The sequence below is a fragment of the Papio anubis genome, chromosome 1 (assembly GCF_008728515.1).
Source record: "Papio anubis isolate 15944 chromosome 1, Panubis1.0, whole genome shotgun sequence".
Lineage (NCBI taxonomy): Eukaryota > Metazoa > Chordata > Mammalia > Primates > Cercopithecidae > Papio > Papio anubis.
This window is the reverse complement of record NC_044976.1, coordinates 181656785-181678604: the sequence shown is the minus strand read 5'-3', so window position 1 is coordinate 181678604 and position 21820 is coordinate 181656785. Positions and strand designations below refer to the sequence as shown.

General features: G+C 38.6%; 1 protein-coding gene across 8 annotated transcripts in view; it reads right to left on the bottom strand.

Moving 5' to 3' along the window:
- Positions 1-21820, bottom strand: part of ACBD6 (acyl-CoA binding domain containing 6) — a 227982-nt gene that overhangs the window by 17967 nt on the left and 188195 nt on the right. The window contains exon 8 of one of the 8 annotated variants that reach the window (XM_003893445.3): positions 1281-1576. The exons of 6 other annotated variants lie outside the window; for them this stretch is intronic. In XM_003893445.3, coding sequence (XP_003893494.1) covers positions 1422-1576 — 155 coding nt within the window. In that variant the 3' untranslated portion in view covers positions 1281-1421. Of the gene's footprint in view, positions 1-1280; positions 1577-13120; positions 16982-21820 lie in introns of those variants that run through there. One more of the 8 variants, XM_017951694.3, reaches the window with a different exon arrangement.

The following is a 21820-nucleotide window of genomic DNA, read 5'->3' as shown; positions in this document are numbered from 1 at the left end:
TTTAATAGTAATACCTGTTAGAAAAATTATCTTTTAAGTGGTTATCTTTGCATCTCAGTTCATTTTTTATTTCATTTCTCTTACTATGACAACTATTTACTTTCCTTATATAATAGTAAAAGTCAGTGAATTCCGATGGAGCTTTTGGAGCTTACAGGGAAAAATGTTGGGAGCCAGTTTCAAGAGTGGCTTGATGGGCGCAGTGGCTCACACCTGTAATCTCAGCACTTTAAGAGGCCTGAAAACTGCTTGCAGCCAGGAGTTTGAGACCACCCTGAGCAACATAGGGAGACCCTATATGTACAAAAGATACAAAAATGAGTGGGGTATGGTGGCACGCACCTGTAGTCCCAGCTATCTCAGCTACACAGGAGGCTGAGGTGGGAGGATCCCTTGAGCCCACGAGGTTGAGGCTGTAGTGAACCATGATAACACCACTGCACTTCAGCCTGGGTGACAGAGCGAGACCCTGTCTCAAAAAAAAAAAAAAAAAGTGGCATACTGTTCTATCCTTTAAATTAAAATAATAGCATACTTGTCTACGTTTTTAATAAAAAACAAAAGCTCTTCTGGTATCCAGAAGTAACTTCACAATAACATATTAGATAGATCCAAATAGACCTAACAGTTCGGATCTAAGCTTTTTTTTTTTTTTTCCCATACAGAGACTGCTGCTACATATGACATGGTCATTATAGTCAATTAAAAGAGCCCTAAAGAAATTCCTTTCCTGTTTAGTGAAGGTGAGTTTAAGGAATCTGAACTAACCCTGATGAATCCTCCAGAATCTGTTTCAATCCTAGAGTGAAAACAAAGTATTATTCTAAAATGCCCCAGGGTTTTGAGATTTTCAGTAAATCTGGTTGTTCTGACTTCTACACCCCTTATGTGACAAAACTCTGCTTTCTCCTTTGCTTTCTCTTTCTTAACACCCCTCTTCTTTCTTATCTTCCCAATTCTGTCTGCCAAAAGAATAGACATTTTAGCTGCCTATTCAGACCAGGTGTACAAAATGCTACAAAAGATCATTTGATCTCTACCATGTTGGGATCTCATGAAACTTTCCCTAATGGTTACATTTGCTTCTGTATGTTTTTTAGAAAAGCAGCCACGTTTAATATTGTGAAATATGATCTGTCTCCTATTCTGCCCACCCTCTAAAGCAGTGATAAATTTCAGAGAATGCTCAGCAGAATTGGATTATATTATGCACAGTACACATGTTCATCACCAAAACTGTACTGCCTAGAATGTATGCAAGAAGAATGAATTGCTGAGGCTTCAAAATCCCAGTTCCACAGAACTGATTTTATTAGCCAATACATACCAAAGATGGGCAGAAAAAGAAGTATTATTTTTGTAGTTTTCTTTCATAATGGAAGCCTTATGCTATTACAGACTGTGGTTTTCCAGTCTTTTGATTAAGCCTTGCCAGTTGTGTGCCGCTGCAGCACCAAAGAAACTGTTTTGCAGCCTGTCACCTCCTCCGGCAGGCAGCCATCCTGGTCTCGGAGAGTGGGGTCAGCACCAGACTGGAGCAGCAGCTCTACAATATCCAGAAACTCACAGGCAGAGGCTGAAAGGAAAATCGACAAATACGAAAACCAGTTTACCGCGAGACAGAGAAACTCCTCTACTCCAGCAGTAAAGGAAAGTGCTGAGCAATAAGGAATACTGAACCATGAGCAATGTTACAGTGGCTGAAGGATGATCAGGCCTGGTAATGAGAACTGTGGTATTATGCTAGATTTTCAAGCCTTAGGAAAATCAAATTTACCTTTTTGGTTGCCTAGAAACACACACACAAACAAATATGTATTCTAAATTGTGAGACTTTCGGGCTCTAGTCTTTAAGAATGGGATTAAGGAAAAGAATAAAAAATAGTATTTAAGTATCTATTTTACTTTGATCTTTATTTCAGAATAATGATACATGTGCAGGATATGTCAAAAGGCTAAAAATACTGTAAATGTCAAATAAAATGTTTTGTTTTGTTTTTGAAGAGGGGATAAGTGGGTAAGTAACTGAACTTTACAATTTGTAAAATAAAAAAAAAAAAAAAAGAAAGCTGGCCCAGTAATCAGACCATTCCTCTACAGGAACTAAAAAAAAATAAAAATTTAAAAAAAAAAAAAAAAGGGCACCAACGGGTGTCACTGATAAGCTCAAGTTCAAGGTATAGGAAGGGGAAAAAAGGGTGTAGAGATATCAAGACTTATAAATATGGTATGGTATTGCCCCAAAATGGACAAACAGACCAGAAGCTTAGAACAGAGGGTGATCTATTCTTCTGCACACATATGAAAACTTAATTCATGACAAAGCTGGCAGATCAGTGGGGAAATCAAGACCTAATGATTAGATGGTGTTGACACAACTGGACTCACTAAAGGCAAAAAGAGGTACCAGATGAAACATAAATAGCAATAAACATATAAAAAGATGAGCATTCCACATTATCAGGGAAATGAAAATTAAAACCAGGAGATACCGGCCGGGCGCGGTGGCTCAAGCCTGTAATCCCAGCACTTTGGGAGGCCGAGATGGGCGGATCATGAGGTCAGGAGATCGAGACCATCCTGGCTAACACGGTGAAACTCCGTCTCTACTAAAAAAAATACAAAAAAAACTAGCCAGGTGTGGTGGCGGGCGCCTGTAGTCCCAGCTACTCGGGAGGCTGAGGCAGGAGAATGGCGTAAACCCGGGAGGCGGAGCTTGCAGTGAGCCGAGATCCAGCCACTGCACTCCAGCCTGGGCGACAGAGCGAGACTCCGTCTCAAAAATAAACAAACAAACAAACAAACAAAAAACCAGGAGATACCATTTCATACCCACTAGATTGGTGAAAATTAACTTTGACAATGCCAAGCACTGATACGGAATGGAGCAAGAAACCCCTTTAGATGTCAGAGTGTACACCGGTGTTGATACTTTAGACAACACTAGAGCATTACAGGTTAAACCTAAACACACATATACCCTCCAACCCAGCAATTCTACTTCTACTTATATACTTTCGCACATGTTCTCCAGGAGATATCTGCAAGCATGTACACAGCAGCACTGTTCACAATAGATCCCAAATGTAAATAGCCCAAATGCTCATTAATGGTAACATGTAAATAAAGTATCAATCACGTGTACAATGAAATCCTATAGAACACTGGAAACTAATGAACTATAGCTTCACACAACATGGGTTTATATACAAAACATAATGTTGAAGGGAAAAAAACAAGTGAGAAGAATACATACGATATGATTTCATTTAAACAAAATTTTGAAAACAGGTAAAACGAAAGAATATTATTCAGACATACAAATATGTGCTGAAACTACAAAGGAAATCATTAATATAAAATTTTGGATAGTTGTAATCTCTCAAAGATTACCACTAGGGAAGGCCATATGATTTGAGAGGCATGCACAGAAGGCTCAAAGATATTTGTGATGTTGTATTTCTTAAGCTAAGTAGTGGGTAAATTTTTAAAAGCTATGTTTAAATTCTTCATATATCTTTTATAAACTCTTGTGCAGCATGATTATCACACAACACAGTGTGTGGGGTTTTTTGTTGTTGTTGTTTGTTTGTTTTAAGAAAAAGAAAGGGTATGGAGCTGAATTTCACGGACTTTTTTTTGAGACAGGGTCTGGCTCTTTCTCCCAACCTGGAGTGCAGTGGCGAGATCATGGCTCCCTGCAGCCTTGACCTTCCGGGCTCAAGCAAATCCTCCCACCTCAGCTTCCTGAGCAGTTACAGCTATAGGTATGTGCTACCATGCTTGGCTCTCACTTTGGGAGTCTCACTTTGTTGCCCAGGCTGGTCTCAAACTACTGGGTTCAGGCAATTCTCCCGCCTTGGCTTCCCAAAATGCTGGGATTACAGGCATACACCACTGCACCTGGCCCTATAGCCCTTTTATTGAGCACATACTGTACCAGTCCTGTCAGGAATACAGGTAAGATTTCTGCTCTTGAGAATGGATTGTAAATATGCAAATAACCAATTCTAACACAAAAGAATGAATAAGTGCTGTGGCAGAAATACATACACTGCAAAGGCAGAGAGGAAGGAGGAGACTGAAGGATCAAAAACACTACAAATTCATAGTAAGATGTAAGATGAGCTTTGAAGGATCGAGCAAAATTCCTGAGAAGGAAAGGCATTGCAGAATGTGAAAATACCACTAGCAGAGGCATGACAAGGTATGCTGTTAGAACTGTCTCTGCTTGCTCAGGGAAGCAGTACAAAGAGTTGAAAGTACAGAGGTTGGATTGAAGTCAAATTATCTAGGGCCTTGAATCGGTCACACTAAGAAGTTTGGGTTTTATCAAGTGATCCACAGGTATTTATAAGGAGTGGAGTGGCATAATTTGGCAAGCACTGATCTGATTTCTGTCCCTATAGTTTTGTCTTTTCCAGAAACAGAAATCATATAGCATAGTCTTTTGTATCTGGTCTCTTTCACTTAGCATGTTGCTTTCGCGATCCATCCACACTGCTTCAAGTACCAGTTCTTTCCTTTTGATTGCTGAGTAGTATTCTACTGTATGGATGTATGCAGCCATCTGGGCTGCTTCCAATTTTTGGCATTATGAACAGGGATCTTATGAACACTTGGGTAATCTTGTGGGTAAATAGGAGAACTGCCGAGTCATATGGCAAGTCAATGTTTAACTTTCCAAGAAACTACCAAACTTTTCTAAAGTTTTCATTCACACCAATAAGTATAAATTCCAGTTGCTTTGCAGCCTTACCAGCACTTTACTATTATTAAAAATATTTTTTAGCCATTCTAGTTAGGTCTATGGCGGCTTTTCATTGAGATTTCTAATTTGTACTAATGTCTAATGATGAACACTTCTCATGTGCTTATTTGCCAACTGTCTTTGGTGATTTATCTGTTCAAATCTTTTGTTCCTTTATTAATAAGGTTGTCATTTTCTTGTAAGAGGTCTTTATATGTTGTGGATACAAAGTTTTTTTTCTCAAATATATGTTTTATAAATATTTTCTCCCAGCATGTGACTTGTCATTTTTCTTAAGAGTATCTTGAAGAGCGGAAGTTTTTAATTTTGATAAAGTGTAATTTATTTTTCTTTTATGGTTTGCACTTTTTGTGTTCCATCTGAAAACACTGCCTACACCAAGATCACAAAAATATTCTTCTAGTTCTTTATCATTATTCCTCTTATGTATACATCTAAGATCTTACTTTCCCAGTTAATTTTTGAGTAGGCTTCAGGCTCACCTTTTTGTTTTGTTTTGCATTTGGATGTCCAATTGTTACAACTCTATGTATTGAAAAGGCTATTCTTCTCTCCGCTGAATTTTATGTCGGCATTTTTGTCAAAAATCAGCTGACCATTTAGATTGGATCTATTTCTAGGTTATTTATCATGTTCCTTTGATCTATATACCTGTTCTTATACCAATACAACATTGCCTTGATTTCTGTACTTTATAGTTAAGTCCTGAAACCAGTGTGGGGCCTCCAACTTTATTCTTTTTCAAAGTTGTTTTGATTATTCTAGGTCCTTTGCTTTTCCATATAAATTTTAGAATCAACTTAGAAGTTTTTACAAAGATCCTGCTGGGATTCTGATTGGGACCCCGCTGAATCTATGGACCAATTTGGAAAGAATGGACAGCTTAACAATACTGAGTCTTTTGATCCACGAACATTGGTATCTCTTTCCATTTAAATTTTCCTTAATTTCAATAATAATTAGGAATTCTACACATACAAATCTTACACTTATTTTGTTTGATGTATCCCTAAGAATTTCATGTTTTTGAGGCTACTGCAAATAATATCTTTTAAAAATTCAATTTACTGTAAGCATAAAGAAAAACAATTAAGATTTGTATACCAGCCTCAGTGTTTTTGAATTTTAATTTTCAATTGTTCATTACTAGAATACAGGAAAACTCTTCATTTATATATATTGATTTTATGTCTTGTGAACTTGGTGAACTCACTTATTCTAGTGTTTGTTTTTTTTTTAATAGATACTTGGGGTCTTATACATAGATGGACACATCACGTATGAAAAAAGGAAGTTTTATTTCTTCTTTTTAAAACTACATGGCTTTCATTTCTTTTACTTGCCTTAATGCATTGCTAGAACTTTCAATACAATGTTGGATCAAAGTGGAGAGAGTGGATATTTTTGTCATCCACAGTCTTATAGGGAAAGCATTCAGCCTTTCATCATCAAGGATGATATTAACTGTCGATTTTCTCAGGCTAAAGAAATTCCCTACTATTTCCTATTTCTACTTTGCTGTTTTTGTTGTTGTTTTAATCATGAAGGGAAGTTGAATTTTGTTAGCCTTTTCTACATAAATTGATCTAATCACGTTTTGTTTTTTTGATCTGTTGATATGGTGAAATACTATGGTTCCCAACTGCCAAACCAACCTTGCATTCCTAGGATAAACACACTTGCACAAAATTTATTAATCTTTTTGTATTTACTAGGTTCAATTTGCTAACATCTTATTGAACATTTTTGCATCAATGTTCATAAGGAATACTGGCCTGTAGTTTTCTTTTCCTCTAAGGTCTTTGTCTGGATTTGGTTATCAGGGTAATTCTGGCTTCACAGAATGAGTTGGGCAGTGCTCCCTCTTCTTCTATTTTCTTGAAACACTTGTGTGTAGATTTTTTATTTTTATTTTTTATTTTTGAGACAGAGTCTCACTCTGTTGCCCAAGCTGGAGTGCGGTGGCGCAAATGGCATGATCTTGGCTCACTGCAAACTCTACCTCTCAGGTTCAAGCAATTCTCCTGCCTCAGCCTCCCAAGTAGCTGAGATTACAGGTGCCCACCACCACGCCCAGCTAATTTTTGTATTTTTAGTAGAGACAGGGTTTTGCCACGTTGGCCAGACTATTCTCAAACTCCTGACCTCAGGTGATCCGCCTGCCTCAGCCTCTCAGAGTGCTGGGATTACAGGTGTGAGCCACTGTGCCCAGCCAATTTCATCCTTAAACACTCAGTAGAATTCACCAGGGAAGTAAACAAGGCCTGGAAATCTTGTTGTGGGAAACTTTTTAGCTACAAATTCAATCTCTTTAATAAATATAGGGCTATCGAGATTTTCTATTTTTTATTTTTGTTTTTTTAAGATGGGGTCAGGTTATGTTGCCCTGGCTAGAATGCAGTGGCTATTCACAAGCATGATCATAGTGCAGTGCAGCCTTGAACTCCTGGCTCCAAGTGATCCTCTTCCCCAAGTCTCCCAAGTAGCTGGGACTAAAGGCGTGCACTTCTATTTCTTTATTTCTTTTTTCTTCTTTTTTTTTTTTTTTGAGATGGAGTCTGGCTCTGTTGCCCAGGCTGGCGTGCAGTGGCACGATCTTGGCTCACTGCAATCTCCGCCACCCGGGTTCAAGTGATTCTCCTGCTTCAGGCTCCTGAGTAGCTGGGATTACAGGTGTGTACCACCACACCCGACTAATTTTTGTATATGTAGTAGAGACAGGGTTTCACCATATTGGCCAGGCTGACCTCAAACTCCTGACCTCAGCTGATGTGCCTGCCCCAGCCTCCCAAAGTGCTTGGATCACAGGTGTGAGCCACCACGCCTGGCTTTCTGTTTCCTTTTCAGAAAACTTTGGTAGTTTGTGTTTTTAAAAAAATTTGTCCTGGTCAGGTGCGGTGGCTCATGCCTGTAATCCTAGCAGTAGCACTTTGGCAGGCCAAGGCAGGCAGACTGCCTGAAGTCAGGAGTTTGAGACCAGCCTGGGTAACATGGCGAAACCCTGTCTGTACTAAACATACAAAAATTAGCTGGGCATGGTGACACATTCCTGTAATCCCAGCTACTTGGGAGGCTGAGGCAGGAGAATTGCTTCAACCTGGGAGGTGGAGCCTGCAGTGTGAGCAGGCTGAGATCGCACCACTGCACTGCAGCCTAGGTGACTGAGTGAGACCCTGTCTCAAAAACAGTAATAATAATAGTAATAATAATAATTTGTCCATTTCATCTAAGTTATCTATTTCATTGGTACAAAATTGTGTGTAATGTTTCCTTATTTGCTTTATAATATCTTTAGGATATGTACTTATATCCTTTCATTCCTGAAATTGGTAATTTGCTTTTTTTTCTTTTTTTTTTAGTGTCACATCTCACTTTGTTCCTTAGGCTGGACTGTGATGGCACCATCATAACTCACTGCATCATGGAACTCCTGGGCGTAAGTGATCCTCCTGCCTCAGCCTCCTGAGTAGCTGGGACTTACAGGCTCAAACAACTATGCCCGGCATGTTTAAACATTTTTTTTTGTAGAGATGGGGTCTTGCTATGTCGTCCAGACTGGTCTTGAACTCCTAGTCTCAAGTGATCCTTCCGCACTGGTCTCCCAAAGTGCTGGGATTACAGGTGTGAGCCACAGCAACCAGCCTGTTTCTTCTCTTTTTTTTTCCTTCCTTGGTCTGGCTAGAGAACTATTATAAACAACCAGTTTTTGATCTCACTGATTTTCTGTTTTCTGGTTCTCTATTTCAATGATTTCTGCTCTGATCTTTCTTATTGTTTCACACTTACTTTGGCCTTAATTTGCCCTTCTTTATTTGAGGTAGAAGCTTGGATCACTGATACGAATTCTTCTTTTCTAATAATAGTATTTAATTTCCTTTAAAGCACTGGTTTAACTGCATCCCACTTTTTTTTTTTTTTTTTTTTTGAGGTGGAGTCTTGCTCCGTTGCCCAGGCTGGAGTGCAGTGGTGCAATCTTGGCTCGCTGCAACCTCTGCCTCCCTGGTTTAAGCGATTCTCCTGCCTCAGCCTCCTGTGCATCCATCCCACAAATTTTGACAGGAGTGTTTTCATTTTCATTCAGTTCAAAATATTTTATATAGGCATAACTTATTTTATTGTGCTTCACTTTACTGTGCATCACAGATAACTGCCTTTTTTTTTCAAATTAAAGATTTGTGGCAACATTATATTAAGCAAGTCTATCGGTGCCATTTTCCCAACAGCATTTGTTCATTTTGTGTCTCTGTGTCACACTGTGGGGATTCTCACAAAATTTCAAACTTTTCATTATTATTTCTGTTGTGAGGATCTATGATAAATGATCTTTGATGTTACTATTGTAATTGTTTTGGGGTGCCATGAACTGCACTCATATAATATGAACTTCATCGACCAATGTTGTATGTGTTCTGACTGTACCATGGAGTAGCCAATCCCCCATCTATCCCTCTCCTTGGGTCTCCCTATTCCCTGAGACACAATATTATTGAAATTAAGCCAATTAATAACCCTACAATGAACTCCAAGTGTTCAAGTAAAAGGAAGAGTCACACATCTCTCATTTTCAATCAAAAGCTAGAAATGATTAAGCTTAGTGATGAGGGCATGTCAAAAACCAACATGGGCTAGGCTTTTGTGCCAGTCAGCCAACTTGTGAATGCCAAGTGAAAGTTCTTGAAGAAAATTAAAGCACTATTCCAGCGAACACACAAATGATAGGAAAGCAAAACAGCCTTATTGCTGATTTAGAAAAAGTCTGAGTGGTCTGGGTAGAAGATCAAACCAGCCACAACATCCCCTGAAGCCAAAGTCTAATCCACAGCAAGGCTCCAGCTCTTTAATTCAATGAAGACTGAAAGAGATGAAGAAACTGCAGAAGAAAAGTTAGGAGTTGGCAGAGGCTGACTCATGAGGCTAAAGGAAAGTTGTCCCCATAAAATAAAAGTGCAAGGTAAAGCAGTAAGTGCTGATGCAGAAGTGGCAGCAAGTTATCCAGAAGATCTAAGATAAAGATAATTGATAAGGATGGCTATACTACACAACAGATTTTCTTTTTTTCTTTTCTTTTTTATTAGACAGAGTTTCACTCTGTTGCCCAGGCTGGAGTGCAGTGGCGCAATCTTGGCTCATTGCAACCTCTGCCTCCTGGGCTCAAGCGATTCTTGTACCTCAGCCTCCCGAGTAGCTGGGATTACAGGCCATGTGCCACCATGACTGGCTAATTTTTGTATTTGTGGTAGAGAAGGGGTTTCACCATGTTGGCCAGGCTGGTCTCAAAATCCTGACCTCAAGTGATCCGCACACCTGGGCCTCCCAAAGTGCTGGGATTACAGGCATGAGCCACTGTGTCCAGCCAACAGATTTGCAATGTAGATGAACCAGCCTCATATTGGAAAAAGATGCCATCTAGGATTTTCATAACTAGAAAGGAGAAAACAATGCCTCTCTTCAAAGAACAGGTGAACTCTTGGCCAGGCGCAGTGGCTTATGCCTGTAATCCCAGCACTTTGGGAGGCTGAGGCGGGCGGATCACAAGGTCAGGAGATTGAGACTATTCTGGCTAACACCGTGAAACTCCATCTCTACTAAAAATGCAAAAAATTAGCTGGGCATGGTGGCAAGAACCTGTAGTCCCAGCTACTTGGGAGGCTGAGGCAGGAGAACAGCTTGAACCTGGGAGGTTGCAGTGAGCTGAGATCGCGCCACTGCACTCCAGCCTGGGCAACAGAGCGAGACTCCATCACAAAATACATAAATAAATAAATAAATAAATAAATAAATAAAAGAACAGGTGAACTCTCTTGTTAGGGGCTAATGCAACTGGTTACTTTAGGTTGAAGACAATGCTCATAAACCATTCCAAAAATCCTAGGGCCATTAAGAATTATGCTAAATCTACTCTGCCTATACTCTATAAATGCAACAACAAGGCCTGGATGATGGCATATCTGTTTACAACATGGTTTACTAAATATTTTAAGCCCACTGTTGAGACCTACTACTCAGGAAAACAGATTCCTTTCAAAATATTACTGCTCATTGATAATGCACCTATTCACCCAAGAGCTCTGATGAAGGTGTACAGAGATGAATGTCAGCAGCTGAACTGGGTTTGGGTTTGCTGTTGTGACAGATAAGTTCAGTGCATCATTGCCTTCAAACTCCTCCAGTGATAGGATGCTGCTACCTTATGCTTAGTGTGGGGCTAGGGTGCTAGGGTTCCCCCCACCAATGTTGTTGCTCCACCCTTAGCTTTCAGCAGTCTCTGCATGTCCGTACCACAGAGGAAGTCTCTCTCTGTCTACATTCTTGTCCCTCCTCCATCAATGGACTACTTTTGCTTATTACTCAGGGCTCGGCTCATGGCAGGAGTAAGATGGAGTTCTTTGTCCTTTTGGGCTGGTCTCAGTCTTAGGCAGGACCTCAGGGATGGTGATTTCTCATTGTTTCTACACACCCCTCCCCCAAATGTCAGCCAAACTCTGCGGTGTGTGTGTATGTGGTGTTGGTAGTGGTGGGTGTCTTGGGTGGGACAGACTTTCCTGCCCTGCCTTCAGTGGTGGGGGAATCTCTGCTTTATATCACTGCAGAGTCCTAAGTTCAGGGCTTTCCTGTCCCTCCCTGAAGGCAGATTTTGCTTTTACTCTAACTTCAAAAGCAGTAGATATCTACTTGAGCCCAGAAGCAGCAGCAGGGGAGGCCAGAAAGGCTTTCAGCTCCTCCTCTATGGCTTAAGGATTTGGCTTTGAAGGAAATAAGAGTTTAGCATTGTACAACATGGTGGCTATAGTTGATAATAATTTACTGTATTCTTGAAAATTGTTGAGAGTAATTTTAAGTGTTCTCACCACAAAAAATGGTATGTCAGGCAATGCATCTATTAATCACCTCGATTCAGCCATTCCACAATGTATACATATTTTAAAACATCATGTTTTGAAACATATACAAGGTTTATGTGTCAAAAATTTAATTAATTTAAAAAGAAGGATACAGGGAAGTGGAAATGTTTCATGCCTGTGTGCCACTGGAGGTTTTCTCTCTTCTAAAGAAATTTGTCTCATGAGCACTCAGTTAGTGAAAAAGAATGCAACTGAGGACTCCTTTTGGGTCTCAGGCTCCCAGTTACTCTGAAATGTCATGCTAGCTCACTTTAACAATTTGCTAATCTTAGCTGTTTTCTTCCTACCTATTTTGATGGTGGCTGCCTCTTCTTCAAAGATCAAACAGTTTGTGTGTCTTATAGGGGCTTGTCACTCTTTGAATTCAGTTTATTTGGCTGCCATGAAACCTCTGCTGTCTGATGTGTTCACAAAAAGTTATGATTTTGTAGACTATCTATCTTTTTCTTTTGTTAAGGTGAGAATGAAGTTCTCTTGCAGTTTACTACATCTTAATAGTGGAAGCAGAACTCCCCAGGGGTTTGTTTTAAATGATTTAGCAGTGATATTTCTTCTTTTGCTCTCAAACGGTACTTAGGTAAAGATAAAGTAGTTTCTCTGGTTCCCTTGACCATCTTTTGAGTGGGTGCTTCCAGCTCAGAGTTTCATGGTTATGTGCTGTGAAGTGTACACAGAGCCGACAGCCAAAACCCGGTTGTGACAGGTACTTGGGATAGATTTTGTGATCCTTTACGTTACTTATCCTGATAAGCTTAGGCACCAAACTCTAATCCATAACCACATAAGCTCAGAGGTGCCTCTAAGTGAACCAAAGTAGAGGGTAGATTTTTTTCTGAGCTAAAATCAGACCATTTATGAACCCTATCTCTGCCTTCAGTGTTGTGGGGTTTCTTAGAAGGCTACCAAGGTATAGATATTAATATTTGATGAATGGAGAATAGGAGAAAATGCAGAGGGAGGCAAGAATTGCCTATTCCAACCCCAGGGGCACTGCTGATTGGCTGAGATCATAGTTTTGGGTAGCTCCTGAGACTCAAGAGCTATTCTGCATCTTGAGGGATGCCACAGACAGGGAGGAAGAGATGGTATGATCTTTACCAAGGCCGAGGATTCAAGAGAGTGTTTAGGATTATAGTATCTTTTTGAGAATTTAAAATTGCCTCCCAAAATAATTTTATTATTATCATTTTTTGAGACAGAGTCTCTTGTCGCCCAGGCTGGACTGCAATGGCACGATCTTGGCTCACTGCAACCTCTGCCTCCTGGGTTCGAGTGATTCTCCTGCTTCAGCCTCCTGAGTAGCTGGGATTACAGGCGTCCACCACCAAGCCCAGTTAATTGTTTTAAATTCTTTTGGTAGAGATGGGGTTTCACCATGTTGGCCAGGCTGGTCTCAAACTCCGGACCTCAGGTGACCCACTTGCCTTGGCCTCCCGAAGTGCTGGGATAACAGGGATGAGCCACTGTGCCTGGCCCAAAGATAATTTTAGCGAACATTTTAATTTTAAATTTCTAAAGGGTTTTATCATGAATCACTGTATACCAAATTGGATTAAAATGAAAGACAATCTCCTATAAAATACAACAAAGTTGAAGACACACTGCCTTATATCAAATAGCTGTGAAAAAAGGCTATTTATCCTGGATAGAACTAGCTACAAGACATTTATATTTTGAACAATAATGATTTGACCTTTACACTGCAGTTATTAGTCTCAACTTACTGTAAGAAACATGTAGGTTTTAAAATAGGACCTTTAGCAGTATCACAGGAATAAACTTCCCATTGTATAAATCTATAATACACAATAATAACTATCATGATCTGTCAGATCATGCTTGGCTCAATTCTAACCCAACAGTTACACAAGATGATCAGGGCTAAGCAGATGTGTGCTATGGCTGAAGACACAAAAGATGGCCATCTCAGACAAAGGGACATTAATTACATTTATGCTGTATGATGATGTGACCATTCCAGTGGTGAGGTATGATATAATCTATGGGCACCAACCCATATCTTAGGTATGGAGTTTAAGAAATTAAGTTCCACATCTAGGGAACTCAACCAGCTATGAAAATGCTACCCGAGGCTAATAATAATTCCCTAACTTGACAGATGTGAATGAAATTTTAGCTCAGGTCTAACTATGATGTGAGCTATAAATTTGGAATTTAAGGTTCAAAACAGTAATTCAGAGCCAGAAATATGGCATTCATATGAAAGGAGTTCTATTAACAAATGCCTGGGAGTTATGCAAAGACAGACTTACATGACAGCATAAACAACTTATAGATAAAAAAGATTGAGACTGAGTAACTTAAAGGACAGGAGTCCTTTAAACCACACAAGTACATCTTATCCTGATATGAGTAGGCCACTTGCAGTCTCTTGGAGATTCACTGTTGAGATGCATCCATTATGTTTATGTTAGCACAGAGCCTACTTGCACATATAGTTGCCCAAAAAATAGCTATTGAAAAACTATGCTTTGTACCCTGCAATGGAATGCTGAACTACTTGAGTATATGAGTATAGGCTTCTTTTTGTATTATCTTCTTCATCTAGCGTAATGCTGGGCACTTACTATTTGCTCAAAATTCATTAGTTAATTGATTTCTCTGCCTTTGGCATCTTCAGTGAAACACAAGTCACAATGTAGAGTCGCCTTTCAGAAATGTGTACTCTGCCCACCCTTTCAAAACAGACAAAGGCAAAGAACATGAGAGAGAATCGAGGAGGAAAGGGTGCTAACATTTTACCAAATTAATGAGGGGATATACTGGTGCCCACAATGTGCTGGGAAATACAAAAACAGTCATAAGCCCATCTTGGAAAAGCTTGAGCAAGTCTATAGGGATTAGAACAGTTGCTGAATTTATGGTACCCTGGGAACCTCTATTTGTCAAGTGCCATAGAGGCAGCCCTGACACTGGCACAGGTGAAGATGAATTTCCATTCAGAGCAGTGAGCCTTCTGACTCCATTAATCCTCAGGGTTTTGATGATGAATTTCTTTCTTTTTTATTTTATTTATTTTCACTCTAATGCCTCCTCCCACTGCCCTGTAACAGTGTGGAGGTAACAGAACAGATGGTGCTTTGCGTGGAAGACCAAGGGCTCATGAGGATACAAAGCCTGCCCACTCTGAAATCACATGACTGTACGTGCAAGGAAAAGCCTTGATTTCCCCTGGGAGACACAGATGCAATGATATTAGTATTCCCAGTGGAGGAAGAGGGGAAGGCTAACAGGCCATTTATAAGGAAGACCACACTTATACCAATATACTCTTCAGCAAGGACCATGTTTAATCACAAAATAACAGGAGGACCAATATCTGAAGATTCAAAAAAACTCAAGTAAAATATTGACATATAAGGGTTTTAGTATGCTGCCACACAAAGCCCATTTAGAATGAACTAGTAAGGACGTATAGTAGTAGAATACTGGCCTCTAGTTAACCTGCGATTGGCTCTGACCCAGTTTTAATCGGAAGAAGCCAGGATTTACAACCTGCTTAAGGATGGAGTTTGACAACTGCTATAATCAGAAGAGCTGTCAACACAAGGACAGCTGTCAAGCCCAACCATAATTCATAAAAAATAATAGCTAAGTCCCCAAAGACATCCCCAACACTGTCTGCACTCTCTGGATTTAACGATACTTATAGTTTTATGAAAGTTCCAAGAGTAGGTTAAGAGTCCTGAAATAAAATAAAATCAACAAATAGTAACTGACTGCCCACTAAATAAAAAGCGTTAAATAATATTAAGTGATTAAATGAATAACAAATATGCCCAGCAGATTCTCTGGCATATAATAGGTGCTTAATAAATGATGATGATTATTATTACATGCAAGACTGTTTTGACTACCTTAAAAACTTGCAAGAATCCAGTGACCTAGTGAAAAATTATAAATTAAAAATAACCCACTCCTATAAGTGATTATGAATTAAACTTAAAATAGTAATTTTTATTAAACATTCCTGAATTGTCAGAATATTTTAATTTTATATATTTGTAATGCCAGAACTTTTAGGGATATTTAGTATTTGATTATCTTGATTTTAACATATATGGCATTTGTTTTGTTCTTTCCATGATGATTAAAATAACCTGAGAGAAATAGAAGTTCTAGATCAATTTTAGGCAAGATTTCCGAATCAGGGATGATTTTTATTAATGTATAAACTCTTAGTGAACAGAAATAAAAAGATAAAAGCACACAGATAGACAGAAATATTGATATACATTTACTCCCAAGTACAGTCTTGAAAATTAGCCTTGAATCACTGACCAAGGTAACTAATAAGAAAAGATTTTTAAAAATTTCATTTGTATAAAAGATTATCTTCCACAAAATAATGTCTTCCTTAAAAAGACAGCAGGACTGTAATTATTTATGGAACTGTGAAAAGAGGTCTGGATGTAGAATCAGAAGACCTGTACAAGTGTCTTGGCTCTGCTACCTACACTTTGGATTACCATGTCAAGGTAACATCTCTGAACTGTAGTTTTTCATCTAAAAATGGGAGAAGGCAGTACCTAGCTCAAACATTTGTAGAAAAGGCTAAATGAGATTTTACACAGAAACAATAACATCGCTACTGTACATCTGCCTAGGTTTAGACTTTCTTGGTGTCTGTATACTTTTTAAAGAGTATAAAATGTACACAGAAGAGTACCAAAATCATATACAGTTGAGCCTTGAACAACATGGGGTTAGGCGTGCCTACTCCACATGAATTAGAAAAGCCACATATAACTGCTGACTCTCCAAAAACGTAACCACTAATATTCTATAGCTGACTAGAAGCCTTATCAGTAACAGAAACTGTCAATTAACACATATTTTGTATGTTATATGTCTTCTTAACAATATGATAAGCCATAGAAAAGAAAATGTTATTAGGAAAATCATAAAATACATGTATAGTACCTGTACTGTATTTATTGATGCTGTATGTTTATGTTGCCTGTTTCCAAGATGAATCATCTGTCTGAAATGGTGGCAACTGCGGTGGCAGAACTCAAGTTATGGTACATATCAAGCAACTTAACTTTTTCTTGTAATGTCATACTTCTCTTCTCGGGAGCACTTTCAACATCACTAGTGGCATTTTGTATGGGCCTCCTTGTGTTATTCAAGGTTTATCGTAGTGTACTAACACACAAAAATACACAAGAACTGCGAGATCACTTTTTTACTGTGATACACAATTTACTGGAGAGACAAACTGCTCACGTAGAGATGACCAGCATCACCTGGCACTTTAAGCACAGACTGGCAACACTTGAGCTCACTGTAATAGCAACAGGAGGTGTACACAAAATTATTACAGTAGAACAGTATGTACTACAGTTAATTTTATGCAGTTATGATTTAATATTGCATCTTTAGATTCGTTTACATTTGTCTCAAATTTGAATGGTGCCATGAATGGTCTGTGTTTATGTGTATAAGTTTTGATAAATTTTAACTTTTCATAATATGTTTGTGTATATTTTATGATGGTAAATGAAACAGACTAGTATCTACATATATTTTATGCATTCATCATGTAAGTAACTTTTCTTTAATTTTTTTGATATTTCTAGGACGCAAAATTGAGTTTTTTTCAAGTTGTCGCAAATCTCTGAAATATTTTCCAATATATTTATTAAAAAAAAAAAACGCTGCATATAAGTGGACCCACACAGTTCACACCTATGTTGTTCAAGGATCAACTGTATATAAATTTTTTAAAGGAAATTTATCCATGTGACTAGCACATATCAACAATCCGATCATTATTAGACTTTCAGAAGCACCCGTGCCCTGTTAACCCCTTCTAGTTGCCTGTTACCTGCTTACTTCATCCAAGGTAATCATTATCCCCTTTACTAATGCTAGAGATAAGTTTTTCCCATTTGTGACCTTTATATAAATGGAAACCATACTGTATGCACTGTTTTGTGTCTGGCATCTCAGCTCAATAGCATGTGTAAGATTCATTTATGTTATTGCGTGTAGATGCAGCTCATTCTCATTGCTGTACAGTATTCCACCAAATGAATATCACAGATTATTACTAACCAGAGCTCATAATTCCTGAATCTGAAGATCCCAATGTTTAAATCAATTCTAGGAATTATTAGTAAATATATCGTCAAATATTAATTTTTCCCAATCTCTCCTTCTGGAACTCCTATTAAAAATACTGAACTTGGCTGTTATCCAAAAGACAAGCAATAATAAATGCTGGTGAGGATGTGGAGAAAAGGGAGCCCTTGTACACTATTGGTGGGAATGTACATTAGTACAATCACTATGGAGAACAGTTTGGAGCTTCCTCAAAAAACTGAAAAAGAGCTACTATACGATCCAGCAATCCCAATCCTGGGTATATACCCTAAAAAAGGAAATCAGCATATCAAAGAGATATCTGCACTGCCACGTTTGTTGCAGCACTATTCACAATAGCCAAGATTTGGAAGCAACCTAAGTGTCCATCAACAGATGAATGGATAAAGAAAATGTGATACATATGCACAATGGAGGACTATTCAGCCATAAAAAAGAGTGAGATTCTGTCATCTGCAACAACATGGATGAACTGAAGGTCATTATGTTAAGTGAAATAAGCCAGGAACAGAAGGGCAAACTTCACATATTCTCACTTATTTGTGGGGGCTAAAAATAAAAATGGAAGCTACGTAGATAGAGAGTGGTGGGATGGTTACGAGAGGCTGGGAAGGGTTGTAGGGACATGGGGGTGGAAATGGGGAGGGTTAATGGGTACAAAAAAAATTTTTACAAAGAAAAAGACCCAGTATTTGACAGCACAACAGGATGACTATAGTCAGTAATAATTTAATCGTATGCTTCAAAATAACTAAAAGATTGTTTGTAACACAAACGATAAATGCTTGAGGGAATAGATACCCCATTTATCATGATGTGATTATTACACATGGGATCCCTGTATCAAAGTATCTCATGTACTCCATAAATATGTATCTACTATGCACCCACAAAAATTAAAAATAAAAAAATTAGGCTAGGTACAGTGGCTCATGCCTGCAATGTCAGCACTTTGGGAGGTCAAGGCAGGCTGATCACTTGAGGCCAGGAGTTTGAGACCAGCCTGTTCAACATGGTGAAACCCCGTCTCTACTAAAAACACAAAAACTAGCTGGGTGTGGTGGCTGGCGCATGCCTGTAGTCCCAGCTACTCTGGAGGGTGAGGCAGGAGAATCACTTGAACCTCAGAGGCGAAGGGGGCAGTGAGTCGAGATCACACCACTGTACTCCAGCCTGGGTGACAGAGCTAGACTCTGTCTCAAAAAACTAATTAAGATAAATAAATGCTGAACTTTCTTGTTCCACTCTTAATGTCTCTTTACATTTATAATTTCTTTACCTTTCTGTGCTGCCTTTTTGGCAATTTCTTTAGACAAATGTTTTCACCAATTTTTTTTTAACTTGTGTCAATTCTTCACTTTAACCTATCCATTGTAAAATTTTTTTTTTTTTTTTTTTTTTTTACATAGTTCTATTTGGTTCTCTTTCAAATCTGCCTGTTCTTTTTTGGAATGTCTTGTTCTTGTGTTTTTGATTCCTTCATTTTATACAGACTTAGTCTGATCATTTTTATCCAACTTTTACTGAAGTTCCTCAAAGTCTATTACTATAGTTTACTGTGTCTGCTGACATTCACTCAAGTGTATTTTGTAATTTTGGATTGTGAACTTATTATCAGTGGGGCTTCATTCTGGAGGAACTTTGTACTGTATAGGTTGAAGATGTGTTTCTCAAGAGAAGTTTAGCATTCATCAGCCTGGTACACTTATGTTAATTTCTTGACTTGAGGATTCCTGAAATAATCAGAATATAAATGTGAACCCCAAACTTATAGGGCTTTTGTTTCCACCCAAATGCTAGTCTGAAGCAGAGAAGCTTCTCTGTCTTCTTTTTTACCAATAGGTCAACTTGTTCTAATCTCTACCCCTTTGCCTCCTCTTTTAAACCAAGGATATATATAGCCTTTTGAAGGTCCTGGCTCATGTGCAGGATCTCAGTTTTGAGTCCTGATTACTTCTAGTTCAAGAGGCCTCATTTCCAGGTTGCACTGGCATTGAAATCCAAGCCCAGAGTTCTCCCAGATATGGTGTTTGCTCACCCATTTACCGCTATAGATACTGGGTTCTTTATTGGGTGGGAAGTAAAGGAATCTGGGGACATCTCTTATCTTAAAAAGAATGATGTATTTTATCCAGCAAATAGTAGGCATTCAAATATTTGTTGAACGAATGAAATATAATTAAGAAGGTGTATCATATTCATAGTACTAATAGAACCTATGACACTTAAATTTAAAATAATTTAATTTTTGAACAGATGATATATGCATATAGGTCCAATACAGAACTTATAAAAGGGTTTACAGAAAAAGGTTTTCATCTTATTCTTGTATTCTAGCCCCACAGCTCCTCTTCCCCAAGGCAATTAACATTATTAGCTTTTTATGTATCCTCCCAGAGATATATATTTACTAGCAAGTATGTATAGATATATTCATGGCAGCACACTATATACACTGTGCTAAACCTTAATCTTTTTGTTCAACAATATATGTTATGAGATTTTTCTGTACCAGTACATAAAGAAAATGGAGCTTATTTGAACCCAGTCAGAAATGCCTTTTGAAAAATCCCTACCCTGTTGCTATCTATAAATGCATTTTAAATACATCAAACTTAAATGGACACATTCCTACATCCATAAAGGCATTCACTCCTAATGGTTAACTAGGGATGACAGAGTGACTCATCTAAATTCTCAAGGGCACATTCAATCTGGTTTAGCTGTTGCTACAGTTTCTGAAAGGGAGAAATGAAAGGAAAACACAGCACATGTCACAGAGAAGGCAGTGAAAAACATCTGAATGAGGGAACGAAAGAAGGAAGAAGGGGATGGAAATAAGAGCTGATTCAGCAGGGCATGTGGGTGCATTGGCAGTGGTTGTCTTTATAAACAGAGCAGTGAACTCTAGACTGTAGGGCAAATATTTTGGAGTAAAAGAAGGCTGGCCTCTCGAAGCAAGGCATCAGGAAAAATGAGTAGCCTTGAATTTTGTGCTAAAGACCTCACAACCACTGTGAAGAGTTTATTTTCCCTCTTTTTTGACTCTCCGGTTATTTGACTTAAGCCTGGTTATCCCAGATTGCAATCATAGCTGTGGGGATGGCTGAGACAAATTTCTTCTGGGTGGAAAATCAGGGTTTAGAGCAGCCAGCTCTTGATAATACAGAAGGAGTCCTATCACAGAAATACTATATAAATACGTTTGAGGAGTAAGTGATGTGAATGCTGTGGAAGGAGGTATGGGAAAGCATTAATTTTTGTTTTTTCCTAGTAAACACAGACATACAGGTTTGAATTTCCAGTTCCCTTAGGCAAGCTTGTTAATCTCTTCAATTTTAGGTTGCCTCATTTATAAAAAACAGTAACTACTACATATGCTTTGGGAGGCTGACATGGGAAAATTGGTGGAGGCCAAGAGTTTGAGACTAGCCTGGGCTAGATCCTGTCTCAACAAAAATAAAATAACTTAGCCAGGTGTGGTGGTGCATGCCTGTAGTCCCAGCTGCTTGGGAGGCTGAGGTGGGAGGATAGCTCAAGCCCAGGAGTTCAAGGCTGCAGTGAGCCATGATTGCGCCACTACACTCTAGCCTGGGTGACAAGAGTGAGACACCGACTCACAAACAAACAAACCCTACTACAGGTATATTTATAGACAGGAGCTTACAGATTAAATAGTTTATTATTTTACTATTTTATATGCTCATTTTAATGGTTCTTTCAAAGGCATTTGATACCATAAAATATGTATTTGTATATGCATATATGTATATATGTGCAATTTCAATGAACAAATATTGCAAGCATGGCATGCAGAGGAATAGAGGCTAATAAAACAAGCTGTTGACTACTACAAATATGCTGCAATAAAGGTTCTAAATCATGTTTCATTATACACATGTTCAGGAGTTTTTCTCTGGTATATGTCTAGAACTAGAATTACTGGGTTGTAGAGTATGTGTACCTTCAACTTTACTAAATCTTACCAAACTGATTTCAAAATGGCTGTATGTAACAG